Consider the following 21347-nt stretch of genomic DNA (forward strand, 5'->3'; position numbering starts at 1 on the left):
ATTACTTCTGTCGGGAAGATTGGGATTAGGCTCTCTGAGGGTAGTATCCCTTAAATTTTTTCTCCTTTACTTCTCCTTTGACTTTCCTTCCCCCCTGCACCTATTTTCTTGCTAGGGGTCTCTGGGTTCTTTTCTTCTCCTATATCTCTGTGCCTGCTCCTTCTGGACCTTGGGTGATCCCCCCTAACAAACTTCAAACAGTGCTAGTCCATTTTAAATGTTGAAACTCACCATCCTTTGTAGCCCCTTGGCACCTCCTTCGCACCACTTTCTTCCTCTTTAAGTTGTTTCAGCTATGGATGGGCTTCTCATATCACAGGACCTCTTGCACTGTCAAGCGACTGAACTTCCAGATGGCAACGGTGAGCTATTTGGGGGTTACCCTTCATAGAGATTTGCGGGTCTTGTGTTCCTGGACAGTCTTTTGGCAACAGGGTGGTAGGGCTAGGCTCTCTTCCGTGCCGAGCCAGTATCTCTGCCTCCCAGTGCTCCTCTGCAGTGGCCACGTGATCACCCGATGTCCTCCACTCCGACCTCCAGCAGGGTCCGCCTCCTTTCAATCAGCTAGCTGTCTCCTCTCGCTCCGTCCTCTGCCTCGCCACCTTCACCCGTCTCCACCAGCTATCCACACAGGAGACCCACTCCCCATCCAGACTCCCAGAAAGGAGTAGTCCAGAGCCCCAGGTATGTTAAGACCACCTGGACATCCTAACTTGCTGGTCACAGGAAGCACAAGCTATCCAGGAGCTCTCAAATCCCAGGCTCCTCCCAGCAGTGGTGGCGTGTTCACCTTGGTGAGTGCGGCTTTCAAGCAGAGTGAATGCACGTTTTCGAGAGAAAGGCTTTGTGGTTCTGAGCAGGGCCACAAAATCAAGATTGTTGGATTGGGGTTTAAAGGGGCTTAAGGTAAGGTATTTCACCTAGTGGGCAGCAAAGAGAAGATTGGGGAAATATATTGGACAATTGTACAAAGTCACGAATGTTCTTTAAGTGTATTCATAGTGGTTTACGTTGTAAAAACAAAGAAATATAACTGTTGGCAAGTTACTATAGGCTATTTATCTATCTATCTATCTATCTATCTATCTATCTATCTATCTATAATTTTTTTCACATTTCCTTTACTCCCATATTGTGTATCATCAGTATTTGTGAGCTCCAGCTGTATTTGTATCTTTGACAGTAATGTTCTGTCTCCAACTGTGTATAGTAAAGGCATTTTTTTAGGGAACCATGCAACATTTTGTTCATAAAATGCAAATGTAAAAAAGATGGATTTTTCAATACTAAAATAAGTAAAACTTGCTTTGTCATACATTTTGTATAGTTATAACAAGACCAAAATTCAATTTTAGTGAACTTTTTTTTGAGAATGCTGGAATGGCAGCAAGCAAAGAAAAGCAACTAAGATCAGATATGTGTAATTCAATCACTGGGAAGCTGGCCATAATCTTAGTCAGCTTTCTTCACACATTCTACAGCCAAATAATTGGTGTGACATTTCATTTCTCCTTATTGTAAATTATTCCCAGTCTGAGACCTCAATGTTTACTAAAGTCTTGGCAGCACAGTATCAGAGTCATGACTTTTGTTTCAAATATAGGAAAATGGCTTTGTATTATACTGTTAAAATGGCTACCTCATTATATTTCATTGATAGCACTCTGCCTTTTTTAACCACTTGCCCTCCAGAGGATTTACCCCCCCCCCCCTTCCTGACCAGGCCATTTTTTGTGATACGGAGCTGCGTTATTTTAACTGACAATTGCGCAATCATGCAAGGATGTACATAAATGAAATTTATGTCCTTTTTTTCCCACAAATAGAGATTTCTTTGATCATCTCTGCATTTTTTATTTTTTGTGCTATAAACAAAAAAAGAGTAACAATTTTGAAAACAAATTATTTGCTATAAAATATATCTAGTAAAAAAAATGTAAATCAAATGTCTTCATAAATTTAGGTCAAAATGTATTCTGCTATATGTCTTTGCTGAAAAAAAATCCCATTACATGTAAATTAATTGGTTTACGTGAAAGTTATAGCATCTACAATTGGTGGTATATTTACTGGAATTGTTTTTTTTTATACTAGTAATGGCGGCAATCAGCGACTTATAGTAGGACAGCAGACATTCTGACTCTGGGTGGGAACTGACTAACTGCCACTGACATCTCAATGACACTAATACAGTGATCAATGCTAATAAAAAGCACTGACACTGACACTGTACTAATAACACTGGACAGGATGGGGTTAACATCTGGGGTGATCAAAGGGTTAACTGTGTGCTGTTTTACATCATGTGTTGTGTGTGTTTTACTAGGGAAACATGCTGCTGTGTATTTACACTACAGCGTGTCCTTGCTGGCAGGAGAAAGACCTGTGTTTTCTTTGCCCAGGTCTCTCCCCTGTCAGTTTTACATGGTGATCGCCGGGTGCTGGTGAGGAACCTTTGGCTGGGACCCGGTGATTGACATACGTAGCCACCAATGGTGGTGCAGGTAGGGCAGTGCACGCGACTCCTGCCCAGAAATGGAAATCATGTATATATATATATATATATATATATATATATATATACAGTTGCAAGAAAAAGTATGTGAACCCCTTGGGATTACGAGGAGTTTTGCATGAATTGGGCATAAAATGTGCTCTGAACGTCATCTAAGTCACAACAATAGAAGAACACAGTCTGCTGAACATAATACTACACAAACATTAGATGTTGCCATGGTTTAATTGCACATAACATGTAAACATTCACAGTGCAGGGAGGAAAAAGTATGTGAGGCCCTCGCTTAATGACTTCTCCCAGAGCTAATTGGAGCCAGGAGTGAGCCAACCTTGACTCCAATCAGTGTGATGATATTGGATGTGTTGCTGACAGCTGTCCTGCCCTTAAAAAACACACACCTGTTTTGGGTTTACTGGTTTCAAGAAGCACTGTCTGATGTGAACCATGCCTCGCAGAAAAGAGCTCTCAGAAGACCTAAGATCAAGAGTTGTTGACTTGCATGAAGCTGGAAAGGGTTACAAAAGTATCTTCAAAAGCCTTGATGTTCATGTGTCCACGGTAAGACAGACTGTCTACAAATGGAGAAAGTTTAGCACTGTTGCTACTATCCCTAGGCGTGGTCGTCCTGTAAAAATGACTGCAAGAGCACAGCGCAGAATGCTGCATGAGGTAAAGAAGAATCCCAGAGTGTCAGCTAAAGACCTACAGAAATCTCTGGCACATGCTAACATTTTTGTTGACACATCTACAATAAGGAAAACATTAAACAAGAATGGAGTACATGGGAGGACACCACGGAGGAAGCCATTGCTGTCCAAAAAGAATATTGCAGCACGTTTGAAGTTTGCAAAAGAGCACCTGGATGTTCCACAGCACTACTGGCAAAATATACTGTGGACAGATGACACCAAGATTGAGCTGTTTGGGAAGAACACACAACACTATGTGTGGAGAAAAAAAGGCACAGCACACCAACATCAAAACCTCATCCCCACTGTAAAACATGGCGGAGGGAGCATCATGGTTTGTGGCTGCTTTGCTGCCTCAGGGCTGGACGGATTGTTGTCATTGATGGGAAAATGAATTCCAGAGTTTATCAAGACATTTTGCAGGAAAACGTACGACCATCTGTCCGCCAACTGAAGCTCCGCAGAGGATGGGTGATGCAACAGGACAATGACCCAAAGCATACAAGTAATTCAACAAAACAATGGCTGCAACAGCACAGAATACGCCTTCTGGAGTGGCCCAGTCAGAGTCCTGGCCTCAACCCGACTGAAATGCTGTGGCATGATCTTAAGAGAGCGATTCACACCAGACATCCCAAGAATATTGCTACACTGAAACAGTTTTGTGAAGAGGAGTGGTCCAAAATTACTCCAGATCGTTGTGCAGGTCTGATCTGCAACTACAGGAAACGTTTGGTTGAGGTTATTGCTGCCAAAGGAGGGTCAACCAGTTATTAAGTCCAAAGGTTCACATACTTTTTCCTCCCTGCACTGTGAATGTTTACATGTTATGTGCAATTAAACCATGGCAACATCTAATGTTTGTGTAGTATTATGTTCAGCAGACTGTGTTCTTCTATTGTTGTGACTTAGATGACGTTCAGAGCACATTTTATGCCCAATTCATGCAAAACTCCACGTAATCCCAAGGGGTTCACATACTTTTTCTTGCAACTGTATATATATATATATATGATGTTGCGCAGCCCTGCTGCCCTGTAGCAGTAGTTCTGCTATAGGGTGGCAGGGAAGTTGTTAAACATGTATAAATACAAAACAAGAGTACAATTCTATTAAAATGTTTATAACATTGGAATTATAATTTTAATCAAAGACAGGTAGTCTGCGTTACTTTTTGGTGTCAGGAGCCCAGTGCAGTATGTTTGAGCATAAACTTTAATTTCCTCAAAAATATAAAGCTCATTATACCCAGCCATGCTACCCAAGCATTATTCGTATTTAAACCAGGAATAAGATAAAAAGCAAACATTTATTATATCTTGTTTCTATCTTCTATTTTCATTCAGTGATCTGGCCAGTAAGTCTGTTGTTTTTCAAAAGAGCAAGCTCTCTTCCAGATGTTTCAGTTTACAGGGATGAGACAACCTATTAACACCTATAGAGATGCTTATATTCAGATTTTATTTATTTATGTAAAACCTGTATCCTAAAAAGAAAAAACTATTTGCTGTACCTGATTATAAACTGTGAGCTGGCGTTTGGCTTCGATTTGTAAGTGTATTTAAATCTGTGCATTTAACACTACTGTCCCCCCCAGACTGACAATGTTGCTGTGCTGTCTGTTGTGACCTTTTTCTCATTCATCTGGATTGGAGGCAATACAGGAAGTGTGTTACTGGCCAAACCATCAAGTGAAAACGAACAGAAAAAACCCCCCCAAAAAACACAATGCAACCATCACAAACACAATGCAACCACCACTAGTGATTGGTAAGCTGCAATATATTTCATTTTTAGTTTTGGGTTTAATACCACTTTAACACCTATGCTAACACTTACACTTAATATTATGCTACACAACCCTAACACATAACCTGCCCACAAAATGAACCATTAGCACTCAATGCTTACCTCATCACAGGCTATCCCGGCTTCAGTCTATCCTGAATTCTGCGGCCAGACTCATCCACCTTACTAACCGCTCCGTATCTGCCACCCCCCTGTGCCAATCCCTCCACTGGCTTCCAACTGCCCAACGCGTAAAATTCAAATTACTAACATTGACGTACAAAGCTGTTCATAACACTGCCCCAAACTATATCACTGACCTAATATCCATATACCACCCAAAACATACTCTCCGCTCCTCACAAGACCTCCTACTTTCTAGTTCCCTGGCCTCCTCTTCCCATGCCCATTTCCAGGACTTCTCCAGGGCTTCCCCCATCCTCTGGAATTCACTACCCCAATCCATCAGACTGTCACCTACCCTCCTCACCTTTAGGCGCACACTGAAAACCCATCTCTTCAGGGAAGCCTACCCCGCCCTCACCTAATTGCTGATCTCCTCCACTCTTCCTACCACTCCATCCCCCACAGCTATTTCCTCCTGTACCACTATCCCCTCCCTCCTAGATTGTAAGCTCCAAGGAGCAGGGCACTCGAACCCTCGTGTTTTGCACTGTATTGCTACTGTACTGTCTTGTGTACTGTCTCCCATTGTAATGTACAGTGCTGAGCAAACTGTTGGCGCTATATAAATACTGTATAATAATAATAATGGGCTCTATTCACAAAATGGAATCTTACCAGATGCAGTATACAATAAGATACCACACAGTATTTTTCAAAAAGTTGCATGAGTTATTTTATGAAGTCGTGCAGTATTTTAATAGTGAAAACATGTGGTAATTTAATGCTGGTGGTAGCAGGTGTATTTATTAACAGTAGTAAATACCACGTTTTTAAGGAGTGGACAGCTGAAGGCCTCTTAACTATCATATGCTGTGACCACTACCTATTTACCGCATTTATTTATTTCCTTTTATGAATTGACTTTAACTCCTGTTTTATGCAATATTTACCAATCGTTTTTGCTTTATGCGGTAAATACCACATAAAGCAATAGTGAATGGACATTTTCAGGATCACATGCAATCTGCTTTCGAGAATGGAGCCCAATCTTCTCACAGTGCCTAATCTCTAAATTAAACTAGAACGCTGGACAAAAAAAAAAGGATAAACCATATTACCCTATTAACTGAAAAAATAATAGAACCAGCTTTTGCTACAAAATTTTCTTAATTTTAGAGATTTCCTCCTTAGTACTTTTTCCTTCTTCTAGATAACCTCTACTGATGGCCTGCCCAATCCTGTGACTGGACTTTAAAAGGAGTAGCAGTACAGTGATAAGCTCATCTCTTGGTCACTCTGATTGGCTCCTTGCACTGCTTTTTGCTCTCAGACTCCAGCCCTACTGTAGAGGGATTGCATGAGGTTAATGTCAGGTTTAACGACTTCAAGTACATACACTGCATGTATTTAAAAACAAATTTCATGATGAAGTAATGATTACAGAGCTGCAATATTTTGTGTCTTTGTATCTACATATAGTTCAATTTTAAGCCCCAAAATTAAAACTTAAATGATAATATTGAGCTAAATTTAATCTAAATATGAGAATCAGCTTGTGCATACATTAGAAACCTTCACCAAAAAAAGATTTGGTGAAGGCTTCTTAACTTCACCATACAATTGTCTTCTAAAATCATATTAAACTAAACACTTTGCCCTTTATTATTATTGTTATTATTATTATTATTAATAATAATATTTTTTTTTCTCCAGTTGTAAACTGTATGTCTCACATGGGATTTAAACTCAAACTTTTTCCAAATTTTCAAAATTATTAGCACTATGCCTGTACCAAAAGATAAACCAAGCAAACTGACAAAATCACCTCTAGCAGTTCACACACCTAATTCCACATGCACTTCTTCCCACTCAAAACATATGATCATGACATCAACAGAGTGTCAGAATTACTGCATTATACTACTATGTCATTACTTTAGATTTAGTGCCTGATATATCAAGAATGATGGCTGCAGTGCAACCATACAAAAGGTAGTGAACATTGATAAGGTGTAAAGATTGCAACAAATTAGAAATAATTGTGCCTGGACTTTTAACCTAGCACTTAAAATTAACCAACTAACTCATAATACAAACTTAGGATTCATGCATGTCATACCCAAAGAATCAACCAGTGATCCCTAACAATAAATATTTAATCAGTGCCAAATGTAATGACACTGAAGGATATCATTATCACTGCAATAAATAACTTGCCCTAAAACAGCAGAATCAAAGCAAAATCACAATCCTCTTTTACATAAAAACAATAAATTTTAAAAGTAATTTAGAAAAAAAATGGATTAAAAAATGAAAGTTAAACAATGTCCCCTGTGAAGTTTTTCATCATGTAATAAAATATTATCAATAAAAAAGACGGAAACAGATTTATAGCATACTGTTACTCTGTAGTTCCCTGTGACTTTACAGATGACAAACAAACCAATGCCCCACTGTCACTGTTCATATGATTATTCATTATCAGAGTAAAAATGCAATCATTGGCAACTCAGTTATTAATGATGAATGTTGTATCCATTTTTAGGAATCTCATTTCGCTTCTAAGAAGTTGGCTCACCAAGCATAGTGTGCTGTTTTGACACTAATGTTAATGTTTTTCTAACAGATTGAGAAATGAGTCTGCTCCCTTGCAGTGCTCCATGCCATTTATTGACATCCACATTATTGCGTTACTGTAATCTGTTTTGTCAGTTACCTTAAAAGTGCCTGGCATCAATATTGAAGATATGAATATTTATAACTATCAGGGAAAAAAATGGAAAAAGCAGGCAATAATCTTGACTATTTGTTTATGTATCACATTATCATATTTTAATTAGATTTTTCCACCCATATTTTAAGTGCACACATACATACAGAAGGTACAGAGTTTTCAAAGAATAAGATGATTTACATCAATCTGATATATTTTATATGTTTAGTTAAAAAAATGAAAAAGACTATAATTCATAATAAATTAATATTATAATAAGTCAATATAAGTGAATATTAAACTGAAAGTTAATTATAAACTACATTGTATCATGTGCTAAAGGATTTGTAAAGAAGGTGACAATGTGATAGAAACATTTTAATGATTTGGCCCTCAATTCAAGAACTTATTACTGCATATAGTTGATATGTTGAGCTGTAAGCTTTGGTAAGGTGGGAACAGAGGGGAAAACTTTTTTTTTTATCTAAACATGGTTGGAATATGTAAAAAAACAAAGTAATGCAATATCTAACTTTGACCCTTTCAGTTTGTGAAAAAGGTTTTTAAATCAAGTCTACTATGACACTTTTTGCACACAGCAGGTAAGTTCACAAAATACTTTCAATTTACCAGTACTCATGGCTTCAGAATTTTACGGGCTATTCTTTATTGCTTTAAATGTTAAGTAACAAAACTACTGTGTTCATATGCTGTAAGTTATATGTTTTTAAGTATACAGTTCTATGGTTTTATGGCTGGAGAAGTAGATATAATATACAATGTAAAAAAGGTTTACCTATCAAATATATTATCTTTAGGTACAGTGATATTGTTGATATTTAGCCAGATGAACAAGATTAAAATATAGGGCAAACAGAAAGTGGAAAATAGAACAAAAAACTATCCTGCTACTAAAGGTTATTAAATGTTTAAATGATAGCCTAAAACCATATTTAAAGTTAAGAAAGCTGGTAAAGCTACTTACATTAATGACTCCAGGGACTTTAAATGACATACTTTTCATTGTTGCCATTATTGGGGGCTTATTCAGGAAATGAACTAGTAAACGTTCAAAGACAAAGTATGAATTAACTGTTAAATGCTATATTCTATAAGTTGTTTAATCAAATTTGTTTATTTTGTAAAACATACATTTCTAAAAACAGAAATGCAAAATAATATGGAATAAAAAAAGATGCAGTCGCTTTCTTGGAATTAATTGGCCAAAGTGTCCTCTTTCTTATTTCTGTAGGTATAATCTGTTTTGTGTTTCTGTTAATGTTCATGTTAATTTTCTAGCATTATCATCGTGTCATCTAATAGTATGCTAATAAAATGTACAGCTTGAAAATAATTATTGCTCTGTATTAGTTTGACCCACTATATGGAGGGTAATTATGGTAGCCAAATAACTGAATGATTATTGGGTAGGTTTCAAACAATAATTTAAATATAGCTTTTTTCCCAAATAAAACAATTTTACATGTATACACATATGTACCTGCATCCCTGGCTTGATGTCATCAGTCCTTGACCAAGAAACCAAGAAATCTGAAGCATCTCCCATCAGACATCCTAATGGCAGTAAATAAAATTGTTACAGTTGTGAAAAAGACTTAATAATCAAGACCATTATCTACTTCATTATTGACTAGACTTTCCTATAATATTATACTGTACATACCCTAACATAATGGATTGAACGTTTATTCAATATTTTAAAATTATTTTAAAACTAATTTCCTTGAATATGTGGATGTTTCATAACCCATTAATTTTAAACATTTTAAACAACTGCTTTGTTATAATTTTTTTTGTGATTTTATGTTAGTTAGAAGTTTCCTAATAAAGTTTAGGTACACTATAATATCACTTTTACTTTTTATATATATATATGTTTGTATTAGTTTCAATATCTCAGTATTACAGACATCAATTATCACATTATTCAACAATACAAACAAAGAAAAACTTTGTCCTTTTCTCATTTTCTCATTGCACCCAAAATCCCCCTACCCAATCCCAGTTGTACCCACCCAACCACCCTTAAACATTTCTTTTCTCCTATTTTTCCCAGTTTCTTCTCTTCCTTTATTATTCTCAGGATCTCACTCTCTTCTTCCCTATTGTCTTGCTTCCTGTTTCCCATCTTTTTTATACTTGTCCTCTCTTTTCAACATTCTCTAATCCTACCAATTCAACATATTTATTTGATCTTTTAAACCCATCCCACTTTTCCCATCTTTTTTTAAATCTCTCAATTTTGTCTTCTTCAATATGATACAGTTCCTCAATCCTATAAATATAGTTTACCCTTTTTATCCAATCTTTTATATTTGGTGGCTCCCGTTCCTGTCAGTATTTTGGTATCAATCCCTTTGCTGAGTTTATTAGGTGGAATATCATCAGGTTTTTATATTTTTCTACTGTAACCTCGGTTATATGGAATAAGCATAAACCCGGATCTTTCAAGATATGAATCCCCCAAATCTCTTTTATTAAGTGAATATACCTGTATTTTGGGGCAATCCCATCCTATATTTTATTTATGTATTTCAGGTACTTATATAGCACTGTCAATTTACATAGAGCTTTACACATATATATTGAACAGTCACATCAGTCCCTAACCCTCAAGGGGTGTACAATCTAAGGTCCCTAACTTACATACACACATACTAGGGCCAATTTAGACAGGATCCAATTAACCTACCAGCATGTCTTTGGAGTGAGGAAGGAAACCCACACAAGCACAGGGAGAACATGCAAACTCCATGCAGGAGGCACCATGGTCGGGAATCGAACCCATGACCCATTTACTGCAAGGCAGACGTGCTAACCACTAAGCCACTGTGCCTATATGTGCCATTGTACCCTTAAACCCACATCCCCTCCAACACATTGGTGATTTCTATTTGTATTGCACGTTTGCCATACTCACGCATATTATACCACATGGTTAGGAATTTATAATTAATTTCCACCACCTTCATTTCTATAGCCCCGTATGTTAATGTAAATATTTTCTTTTTTTTTGCTCATTGAATGATATTCAAAGTTCCCTTTCCCATGTTTCCATATACAATAGAGAGATAGACCCTGTTATTGCAGTAAGAATTTCATAGATACGGGAGGTACCATGTTTCTGTATCTTACTTGTATTAAACAGTTGTTCAAATGGGTTTAAATTCTCCATTGTCCTTAATGGCTTTGGGAGTGTTGTAACAAAGTTACTTAATTGAAAATATCTCCATTCATCAAAGGGACATATTTCTCCTTTTTCCATTATTTCTTTTAACCGTGCATTCCCTTTCCATAGCCATATACCAGAAATCTATTCCTTCCCAGGTGGGAAATAATCTGTTCCCAATAGTGGTATTAACATTGAATTAAATTCCCATCCCATTTGCATGGGAATTCTCTCCCAAACCCTAATTACATTCCATGTATAAGTGCTCGTACCTTCAGCCAATTTACGATACTGCTGTGGCAACCAAACAATCCTCTCTGTGTCTCGCTTAGTGTATTTTCTATCTTAACCCAATGTTTCCCTATTGCATTATATGTTCAATCAAAAACAGAACAATAATATCTCTTAAAGTCTGGCACACTTAAGCCCCCATTTTCTTTATCTCTACACAGCACTTCATAACTTATGCTCCGTTTTTATTGTTATCACCAATGATGTTGTTAAAATGACCACATTATTCATTTTTATGTTAAACATGGATAAAGAAAAAAGAAAGATGAGAGGGTGCCAATTACATCACAACCATTCTGTATTATACTATTAGACAGGAAGAGAGATTAGTCATTCATCTGACTTGATCATGGCATCATCACATTATAGATATCATTAGAACATGATATACTCAACCCAGGGTATGTAAACCATGAAAAAATAATCACCCAGGAAATAGTACATTTACATTTTAATTTTTGAAGTACAGCAAAATAATCACAAAAGTTAATCATTAAATTGTCCATATTTAATAATGATGTCCAGTCTACATCTTGTACTTTTTCAACAGGTATTTAAAAGTGAATATACAGTAGCTACATTAGGGGGAAATATACTGAAACTGGAGCACTCAGAATCTGGTGCAGCTGTGTTGTTAAATTAGGCTTTGACAATTAAACCTGGAAGCTGATTGATTTCTAGGCAAAGCTACACCAGATTATGCATTCTCCAGTTTTAGTAAACCTCCAACTATTAAAAATAAACAACCTAAGATTATTTTTATTGGAGCATATCATTTTAACCAATCCAGTCTTAAGACTATTTTACCAAAGTTTTACAAGACTGTGGACACTAAAGGAATAGTATGACACTACACGAGGTGTATATAAATGTCCCTGACCTATCCTTCTTCCCATTTAGGATAACAAGATCATATGTCCCTGGATTTGATTACAGCTGATAAACCACAGATTAGCATAATTAAACCTCACATAAAAACAGTGTAGATTTGGGCAGTGGAAGCTTTATTATCTCTACAGGATTGCTTTGAGGCACAATGTGGGATATTTTTGAGCATTCAAACATTGGTTAACATTCTGTTGCACGATCGTATGTTACATTTTGCATTGAAAATGTGGTTACGGAACAGCAGGGGAACATGTTTCTCAATCAGAAACCTTGGTTAAATAATGAAGTGTGCATGCTGCGGAGAGCTCAGGATGCAGCACTAAGGTTAGGGGACAGAAAGGTTTATAAAAAAAGGCTGATCTGGATAGATGCATTCAAAATGCCAAGCAGAAATATAAACAACATGTTGAAGATCATTTTAAGGAGAATGATGTTTGCAGTATTTATCAAGTTATTAAAAATGTTACTAAACACACTACTAATGTTTCTTTGGTCAGTGCTTCTTTTACAGAAATCTGGAAAACGTTTAGCTTGTTTTGAGGATAGTTCTATTAAGTTACATAGTTAGTCTGGCTGAAAAACGACAACAGTCTATCCAGTTAGGGTAGTAGAAGTAAGGATACACCAATATCTATAAGTTTCACAGAAAATGGCCAACTACCTATTTTCCAACATAATCAAGTCAGATGAGCCGTATGTTATATTGTTTGCTCTGAGGGGACCTGGCCTGACAGTGTTCCAGTCCATGTAATAAAGGCATGAGACAAACAGCCTGCTTCAATGTTTACAGTTATTTTTCACTGGTCACTGCAACAGGCAAAAGGTCCAACTTGTTTGACAACTACTTATAAGATTCTGATATCTCAGACCTTTGCAATTGCAAGCTTGAATGATTATTAGTCAGTGACTTTCACGCCAGTGGCCAGTAAATAATTTGAGAAATCTGTGGGGGACTATATTAAAACTTGCTTACCTTCTAATTTTAATCAATAAGACCAGTAGATGCCCAGATGATGCAATTTTGATGGTTCTTACAGTTCTTACACTTTTAGGAAACCCAAATGATGTTTTAACAAAAAGCACTTTGCTGGTCACCTACTATGATTCGCAAATTATATCATATATAAACAGACATACATTTTTTAATGGTGTGCAGTCTCCAACCCATAATCCTTCAATGTTTCTTCAGTGGTTTTCACATAAAAATATCCATAACTTCAGTTTACGTCCCTTGACAGGGAACTCTTTCAACATACACTGTGTGCACAATTATTAGGCAAGTTAGTATTTTGACCAAATCATTATTTTTATACATATTGTCCAACTCCAAGCCTTATAAACTTGAATTCTTTTTGGATTTCAGCATATCTTGTATCAGGTACCTGGTGATGGAGGCCAATGGATAGAGGGCTTCCCTTGCGGCTAAGTTCCAGACTCCCCTGAGAGTGGGACAGCGGGAGTAAGGCCCAAAGTGGCACAGGTCGCCTGTAGGAGTGCCTGTTGGTGGTCCACCCAGGAGCACAGTTGATGCACGGAGATGAGGTCTGCAGACAGATGGCACCTGTGCGAGGTATGCAAGCCCTTCCGGGAATAGAGGATTACTGGATAGCCGGTTCAAGCCAAGGCCAGGTACCAGGTGGGAATCAGAGCAGACGTAGTCAGATGGGATAGCCAAGGTCATACACAGAGGAGCAAGAGAGAGAGTATCCGTTAGCCAAGCCGAGGTCAAATTAGGGGTTAAGCAGAGTAGACAGGTCCAAGAGCAAGAACCAGGAACAAGGTATGGGGAGCTAGAGATCATCCAGCAACTTGAGGGAGTGAAGAGCCTCCTTATAAAGGCCGCTTGGCACCAAAACTTGGCCTGATGCGTGTATTTCTGTGGCCATGTAGGGTACTGGCGGAAATGCCCAGTCTTCCAGGAATTCTACCATGGATAGGACCCTGACATCAGGTGATGTGTATTTCTGTAATGAGGGAGGGTGTGGCCTAAGGAGATCAACACCTTATATCAAGGTGTGCATAATTAATAGGCAGCTGTTTTTCCTCAAAAAAATGGACCAAACAAGAGATTTAACTGACTCTGAAAAATCAAAAATTGTAAAAAGTCTTTCAGAGGGATGCAGCACTCTTGAAATTGCTAAGATATTATAGCATGATTACAGAACCATGAAATGTTTTGTTGCAAATAGTCAACAGGGTAGCTAGAAAAGTGTTGAGGAAAAAAGACGCAAATTAACTGCCAAAGATTTGAGAATAATCAAACATGAAGCTACCAGGAACCCATTATCCTCCAGTGCTGTCATATTCCAGAACTGCAACCTACCTGGAGTGCCCAGAAGTACAAGGTGTTCAGTGCTCAGTGACATGGCCAAGGTAAGGAAGGTTGAAACTTGACCACCACTGAACAAGACACATAAGTCAAAACGTCAAGACTGGGGCAAAAAATATCTGAAGACAGATTTATTTAAAGGCTTTATGGACTGATGAGATGAGAGTGACTGTTGATGGACCAGATGGATGGGACCGTGCCTGGATCAGTAATGGGTACAGAACTCCACTTTGACTCAGACACCAGCAAGGTGGAGACGGGATACTGGCATGTTCTGGTATTATTAAAGATGAGCTAACTGGACCTATTTGGGTTGAAGATGAACTCAAAATCAATTCCGAAACCTACTGCAAGTTTTTAGAAGACACTTTCCTCAAGCAGTGGTAAAGGAAAAAGTATGCATCTTTCAAGAAGACCATGGTATTTATGCAATGCTCCATCGCATGCATCAAAGTACTCCACTGCCTGGCTAGCCAATAAAGCCCTTAAAGATGAAAGAATAATGACATGGCCCCCTTCCTCACCTGACCTAAACCCAATTAAGAAAGTGTGGGCCATTCTTAAATGGGAGATTTGTGGTGAAGGAAAACAGTATACTTCTCTGAACAGTGTCTGTGAGGCTGTGGTTGCTACTGCACAAAGAGTTGATAGTCAACAGATCAAGAAACTGACAGACTCCATGAATGGAAGGCTTATGACTTATTAAAAAGAAGGGTGGCTATATTGATCACTGATTTTTTTTTTGTAAATGGCAGAAATGTTTAGTTGTACTTTTTGTGTTGTTTGTTTAATATTCTCACTTTAACAGATGAAAATAAACAAGTGAGATGGGAAAATTTTCATTTTTCATTTATTTGCATAATAATTCTGCACACTAATAGTTGCCCAATAATTGTGCACACATAAATTTTCTCCTAAGAAACCAAAGCCTCACTTTTACTTTCCTAAATATTCAGGTTTAAGGTTTATTAACACTTTTGATTGACCAAGAGCACTGTAGTTGTTCAATAATGAAATGAATCCTCAAAAAATACAACTTGCCTAATAATTGTGCGAACATTGTAGAATCAGTCTTACGTGCAACATATATAAATCTTCTTTTTATCTCTTAACACCTCTGTGAAAGGAAAAACCACTTCAGGACATGCTGTGTCCCACAACTGTGCTCAATAGACAAACTCACCATTGAGGAATGACTTTGCTAGATTATTCAGGTCAAAATAACATTTATACTGACAATTTCTTTTGCTTGTTGTCCATTTGTTCATTTCACTATTTCCTCAAGCAATGCAAAATAGAACCCCACATGGTAAATCACTGTTAAAACCACTTGACTTTAAGCAGGTTTCCCCTAAATTGCCGGACCACCTTACCCAACTCTATGTAATGCATAGGGCACATCTCACTACAGCTTGTTTTGTACAGTTTGGAACTGACAGGGACCCCTATTGTCCTAAATGCCATGTGTCCCTGGGCACGTTTTTCCATTTGATTTGGCAATGCCCACAGATAAATAGATTTTGGGCTCAGGTAGTCCAAATTTTGCACAACCATATGGGTTCTCCTGTACCCTTGGACCCAAAGCATTGTCTGTTGGGAATAATCCCTACTTTAGAAGCTGAAAGGCATTTGACTACTTTTTTACATGAAATGTTATTTAGTGCCAGGAAATTGGTAGCCCGTCATTGGATGTAGACACTTCCTCCAACTTTTGAGGAGTGGAAGGCAGATATTAACAACACCCTACCCTTGAAGAAGTTGATATATGCTAATAGAGGATGTCCCAACAAATACAATAAAATTTGGGATCATTGGTTGCAATCTACGGAGACTAACACCTAGATGGGATAGGTCTGTTACTCCGGGACGTAGTCACTAGCTGTACTGCCCCTGCAGTAAATAGCTACATAATTTGTAAAGGTCCTTATCTTCATGCCATATTTGGTGTTTTATCTACATTGTCACAATGTTGATTTTCTCGGTTGTTTAACCAATTGCCTATTGGGCACTTATACCCCCTTCCTGCCCAGGCCAATTTTCAGCTTTCAGTGCTCTCACACTTTGAATGACAATTACTTAGTCATGCAACAGTGTACCCATATACAATGTTCATCCTTTTTTTACACAAATAGAGCTTTCTTTTGGTGGTAATTAATCACCAATGTTTTTTTTTTTATTTTTTGCACTATAAAAGAAAAAAGACCGAACATTTTAAAATAATGCATTTTTCTTAGTTTCTGTTATAAAAATTTGCAAATAAGTAATTTTTCTTCATACATTTTGACCAAAATCTAAACTGCTACATTACTTTGGTAAAAATAACACAAATCAGTGCATATTATTTGGTCTGTGTGAAAGCTATAGAGTCTACAAGCTTTGGCACCAATCATTGAAAATTGATCACTCCTGATCACACCTGATGTACCGATGGCCTTTCTCATTTCTTGATGCCCTAACAAGCCAGGACAGTACAAATACCCCTTAAATGATCATTTTTTTTGGAAAGTAGACATTCCAAAGTATTTAGTAAGAGGCATGATGAGTTTTTTGAAGTTGTAATTTTTTCCCACAATTCTTTGGAAAATTAAGTTTTTATGTTTTGTTTTCCCCCACAAAATTGGCATATTAACAAGTCACACACTGCACAGACATACTTGCAACTACACCCCAAATACTTTCTGCTACTCCTCCTGAACATAATGATACCAAATGTGTGAGACTTTTCCACAGCCTGACCACATAGAGAGTCCCAGCATGCAAGGAGCACTATCAGGTGTTCTAGGGACATAAATTACACATCTAATATCTTGACTACCTATTACACTTTCTAAGGCCTTGAAGCACCAGGACAATAGAATTACCCACAAAATAACCCCATTTTGAGAAGCAAACACCCCAACGTATTTTCCGTGAGGCATAGTCAGTCTTTTGAACATTTAGTTTATATCAAAAAGGGAAGAAAATGAAAACGTATTGTTTTTTACACAAAGTTGTTCATTTATAAGATATTTCTAACACATAGCACATAAATACCAAAAAGACAAAAAACCAAAATACATTCTGCTACCTCTCCTGAGTATGGCAATATCAAATGTGTGAGACTTTTCCAAAGCCTGGCCATATACAGAGGCCCAACATCCAAGTAGCACCTTTAGGCATTCTAGGGGCAAAAATACACATCTAATTTCCTGACAACCTATCACACCTATCACACAGGACAGAGGAAAAACCCACAAAATTACCCAGTTTTGGAAAGCAAACACTCCAACGTATTTTTTATGAGGCATAATGAGTCTTTTGAACATGTTGTTTTTTTCTACAAGTTTTCAGAAAATGTGGAAAAAAAATAAAAACCTAATTTTTTTATACAAAGTTGTGCATTTTTTAATATATTTCTAACAAATAACATATAAATACCCCAAAATACACCCCAAAATACATTCTACTACTCCTCCTGAGTATGGAAATACCACATGTGTAAGACTTATCAGGTGTTCTAGGGACATAAATTACACATCTAACATCTTGACTACCTATTACATTTTTGAAGGCCCTGAAGCACCTGGACAATGGAACTACCCACAAAATGACCCCATTTTGAGAAGCAAACACCCCAACATATATTCTATGAGTCATAATGGGTCTTTTGAACATGTAGTTTTTTGCCACAAGTTTTTCGAATATGTGGAAAGAAAATTAAAATATATTTTTTTTACACAAAATGCACTGATGGGTGCTGATGAGGGTGCACTGATGGGTGCTGATCAGGGTGCACTGATGGGTGCTGATGAGTCTGCACTTGTGGGTACTGATGTAGGTGCACTGCTGGGTGCTGATGAGGGTGCGCTGATGGGGGTGCACTGATGGGTGCTGATGGGGGTGCACTGATGTGTGCTGATGTGAAGTGATGAGGCTACACTAATGGGTACTGATAAGGTTGCACTGATGTGCAATAATACACTGCATTGAGGCTGCACTGATAAACTTCCACTGATGTGCACTGATGGGTGCTAATGAGTGTGGCACTGATGTGTACAAATAAGTGGCACTGATGTACACTGATAAGCTGCAGCAATTAGGTAGCACTGATGGTAACTGATGAGCACTGATGTGCACCGATAAGTTGCAGTAATGAGGCAGCACTTATGGGCACTGATAAGCTGCAGTGATGAAGCAGCACTGATGATCACTGATAAGCTGCAGTGATAAGGCAGCACTGGTGGACACTGATGAGCCCTCACTAATGGGCACTGATTAGCACTGATATGCACAGCTGGGCACTGATGAGCACTGATGTACACAGATGGGCACCAATGAGCACTGATGTACACAGATGGGCATTGATATGCACAGATGGGCACTGATGAGCACTGAAATGCACAGATGTGTACCAAAAAGCACTGATATGTACAGATGGGTACTGATGAGCACAAATGGGCACTCAGTGGTGGGCACTGATGAGCACAGATGGGCACTGACGGGCACTGATGAGCACTGATATGCACGCACTGGTGGGCACTGATGAGCACAGATGGTCACTCACTGATGGGCACTGATGAGCACAGATGGGCACTGATGGACACCGATGAGCACTGATATGCACTCACTGGCGGGCACTGATGAGCACAGATAGGGCGCTGTTGAGCACACTCATAGTTTAGGAACTGATTCTCTCTCCTATCCTCACACTTGGTATTGGTGTGAGGAAAGGAGAGAGAAACCCAGCCATGACCCTTCTGTGTTTACATTTGTGATTTCTCTGTCCAATGAAGAGCGATCACAAATGTAAACATCCGCTCTAATTGGCAGTTCACCCCCCTCACTTACAGTTCTCGATGTGCAATGCCGGGGATGCGTGGGAAGCGCAATCATTTAAGAATGACATATGACGCCCTCCCAGAAATGTCCAGCCGCGGTGAAGCTGGCATTCGGCTATCTGCGGTCGGCAAGTGGTTGCCTACCATTCCTGTATACTCTTTATGTCACACAATTATTTGTACTGTTACATTTCTGTTTTATATTTTTTATTCAATAAAGATTCTGTTTTTATGTTAAAAAAAAACAAAAAAACACTTTACTTTATTAAAATCCAAATAATGTCAGTACACTCACATTTTCTAGTGTCACTATCAACAACAGTTTACAAAAGCATGTCCTGGTCATGTCATTCCATTCAGCTGACAGTCACTCTCTCAGGTGCATGTTCAGGCCTCTCTTACTGATATGTTTCACCATAAAGACTTATTCAACTCTATCCAGCATATAAACAAAAAAAAATATTTAGCAAAGGCTAGGCATGAGGCTCAGGATTTTCTTGGGCTATAGTGCCAAGAATTAAGTCTTAATAAAATAAAGAATGACAGTGGCAGTGGTCTTTTGCAGTTATTAAAAACGGTGACTGTGTAGCTGTGAAGATACTGTATATGCGGTGTGCCATTATGGCACTGTTTATAAACTTATTTATGCATTTTCTTCACCAAATGGATCATAAGAGTGGATTGGACAAAGCATACGCTTTTAACCATGTTGTTAAAAAAAACTTACATGTTGTACTTTACCAAAAAAATAATAACACAGATAACTATATTTTATTGTTTATCTTTAGGACAGATCAACTTTTCTTTAACTCACCCACATGGTTATTAATGCTAGCTGTCACAAGCTATGTATTGGAAAATAAGTTCAACCATTCTCTAGCACATTTCCTCCCTTGACATTGACTGCAAGTGTGCACTTCATCTATTAATGAAGCTGCCAGACAGACTTACTCGGTCCACTAGGAACAGATTAGACTTGCCTGTAGCAGTGAATGAATGAGAGGAGTTGATTATTAGATTTCATTCTAAATTACAATAGTGTTAAAAAATAATGCTTGCATTATACAATTCAAGAAAAATGTGAAAACAACACATAACTACCATGCATTATTTATTAGACCTTTTTCAGATGGCATGCCATTATTGAGTGAAAACAAGTAACACATACTATAAATAAAGGCAGATTGAACTGGTATTTAGAATTAGAGTTTTTACTTTGTATTTTTTCCTGGCAAATCTTTACAGATCATAGATTAAATGGTATATCCAGACTGATTATGTACATAAGGGCATACAAATGTTGTTTTAATAGAGAATAAATCAATGTAGTACAGTATAAATATCAGACTGTGAAAACTATTTAAATACAGTTGTGAACATTTTCTGAGCCTTTTTTTCCCTTAGATTTCAGCATGAAAAACTGACTACTAAAATGTTATCTGCATTCAGAATGTCATAATAATGGACAAATACCATATGCTTAGACTAGCAACACACAAACAGGTATATGCTTTCATTTCTTTACTGAACACTATTGGGTTGATTTATTAAAGGAATAAAGCATGTTATTTTCAATTAGTTTAGTAAATAAAACAAAACTTTTATCATCCAATTGTGTTTGAGCAGTAGTCCTTTTTTCTAACTGACTTCATGGCAGCATAATTTTTGGTAAATTCCACCCTCTCTCCTACCCCATAGGACCCCACTACCAAAAATGTTGAGACTAAGCCAGAAAACATGTTTCTTTTTTGTCTTCCTCATGGGACCTATCAAGATGGCATTCTCTTACTTTCAATGGTTTACTGATGGATGTCAGCAACTGGATCTCTGTCAGGGTTGTGAGTGGAGATGGGTTGTTCCTAGCTATCAGTGGGACAGTTACAGGATGATACCAGGTTCTCAATCTATCAGCAGTGTTCAATGAAGGCAGAAGATGAGGAGCATATCTGAGAGCATTCCCAGCCATCAGTGGGACTATGTTTGACTGAATGCCCAGCT

General features: G+C 37.8%; 1 protein-coding gene across 4 annotated transcripts in view; it reads right to left on the reverse strand.

Moving 5' to 3' along the window:
- Positions 1–21347, reverse strand: part of DOK6 (docking protein 6) — a 723957-nt gene that overhangs the window by 135591 nt on the left and 567019 nt on the right. For 3 of the 4 annotated variants that reach the window (XM_089664054.1, XM_089664037.1, XM_089664045.1), the window contains one exon: positions 9336–9409. The exons of the other annotated variant lie outside the window; for it this stretch is intronic. In XM_089664054.1, the coding sequence (XP_089520180.1) occupies positions 9336–9409 (74 nt within the window). The remainder of the gene's footprint in view (positions 1–9335; positions 9410–21347) is intronic. 4 annotated transcript variants of the gene reach the window in all.

Source organism: Staurois parvus, unplaced genomic scaffold (genome assembly GCF_062004578.1).
Source record: "Staurois parvus isolate SC_StPar_1 unplaced genomic scaffold, SC_StPar_1.0 ptg000045l, whole genome shotgun sequence".
Lineage (NCBI taxonomy): Eukaryota > Metazoa > Chordata > Amphibia > Anura > Ranidae > Staurois > Staurois parvus.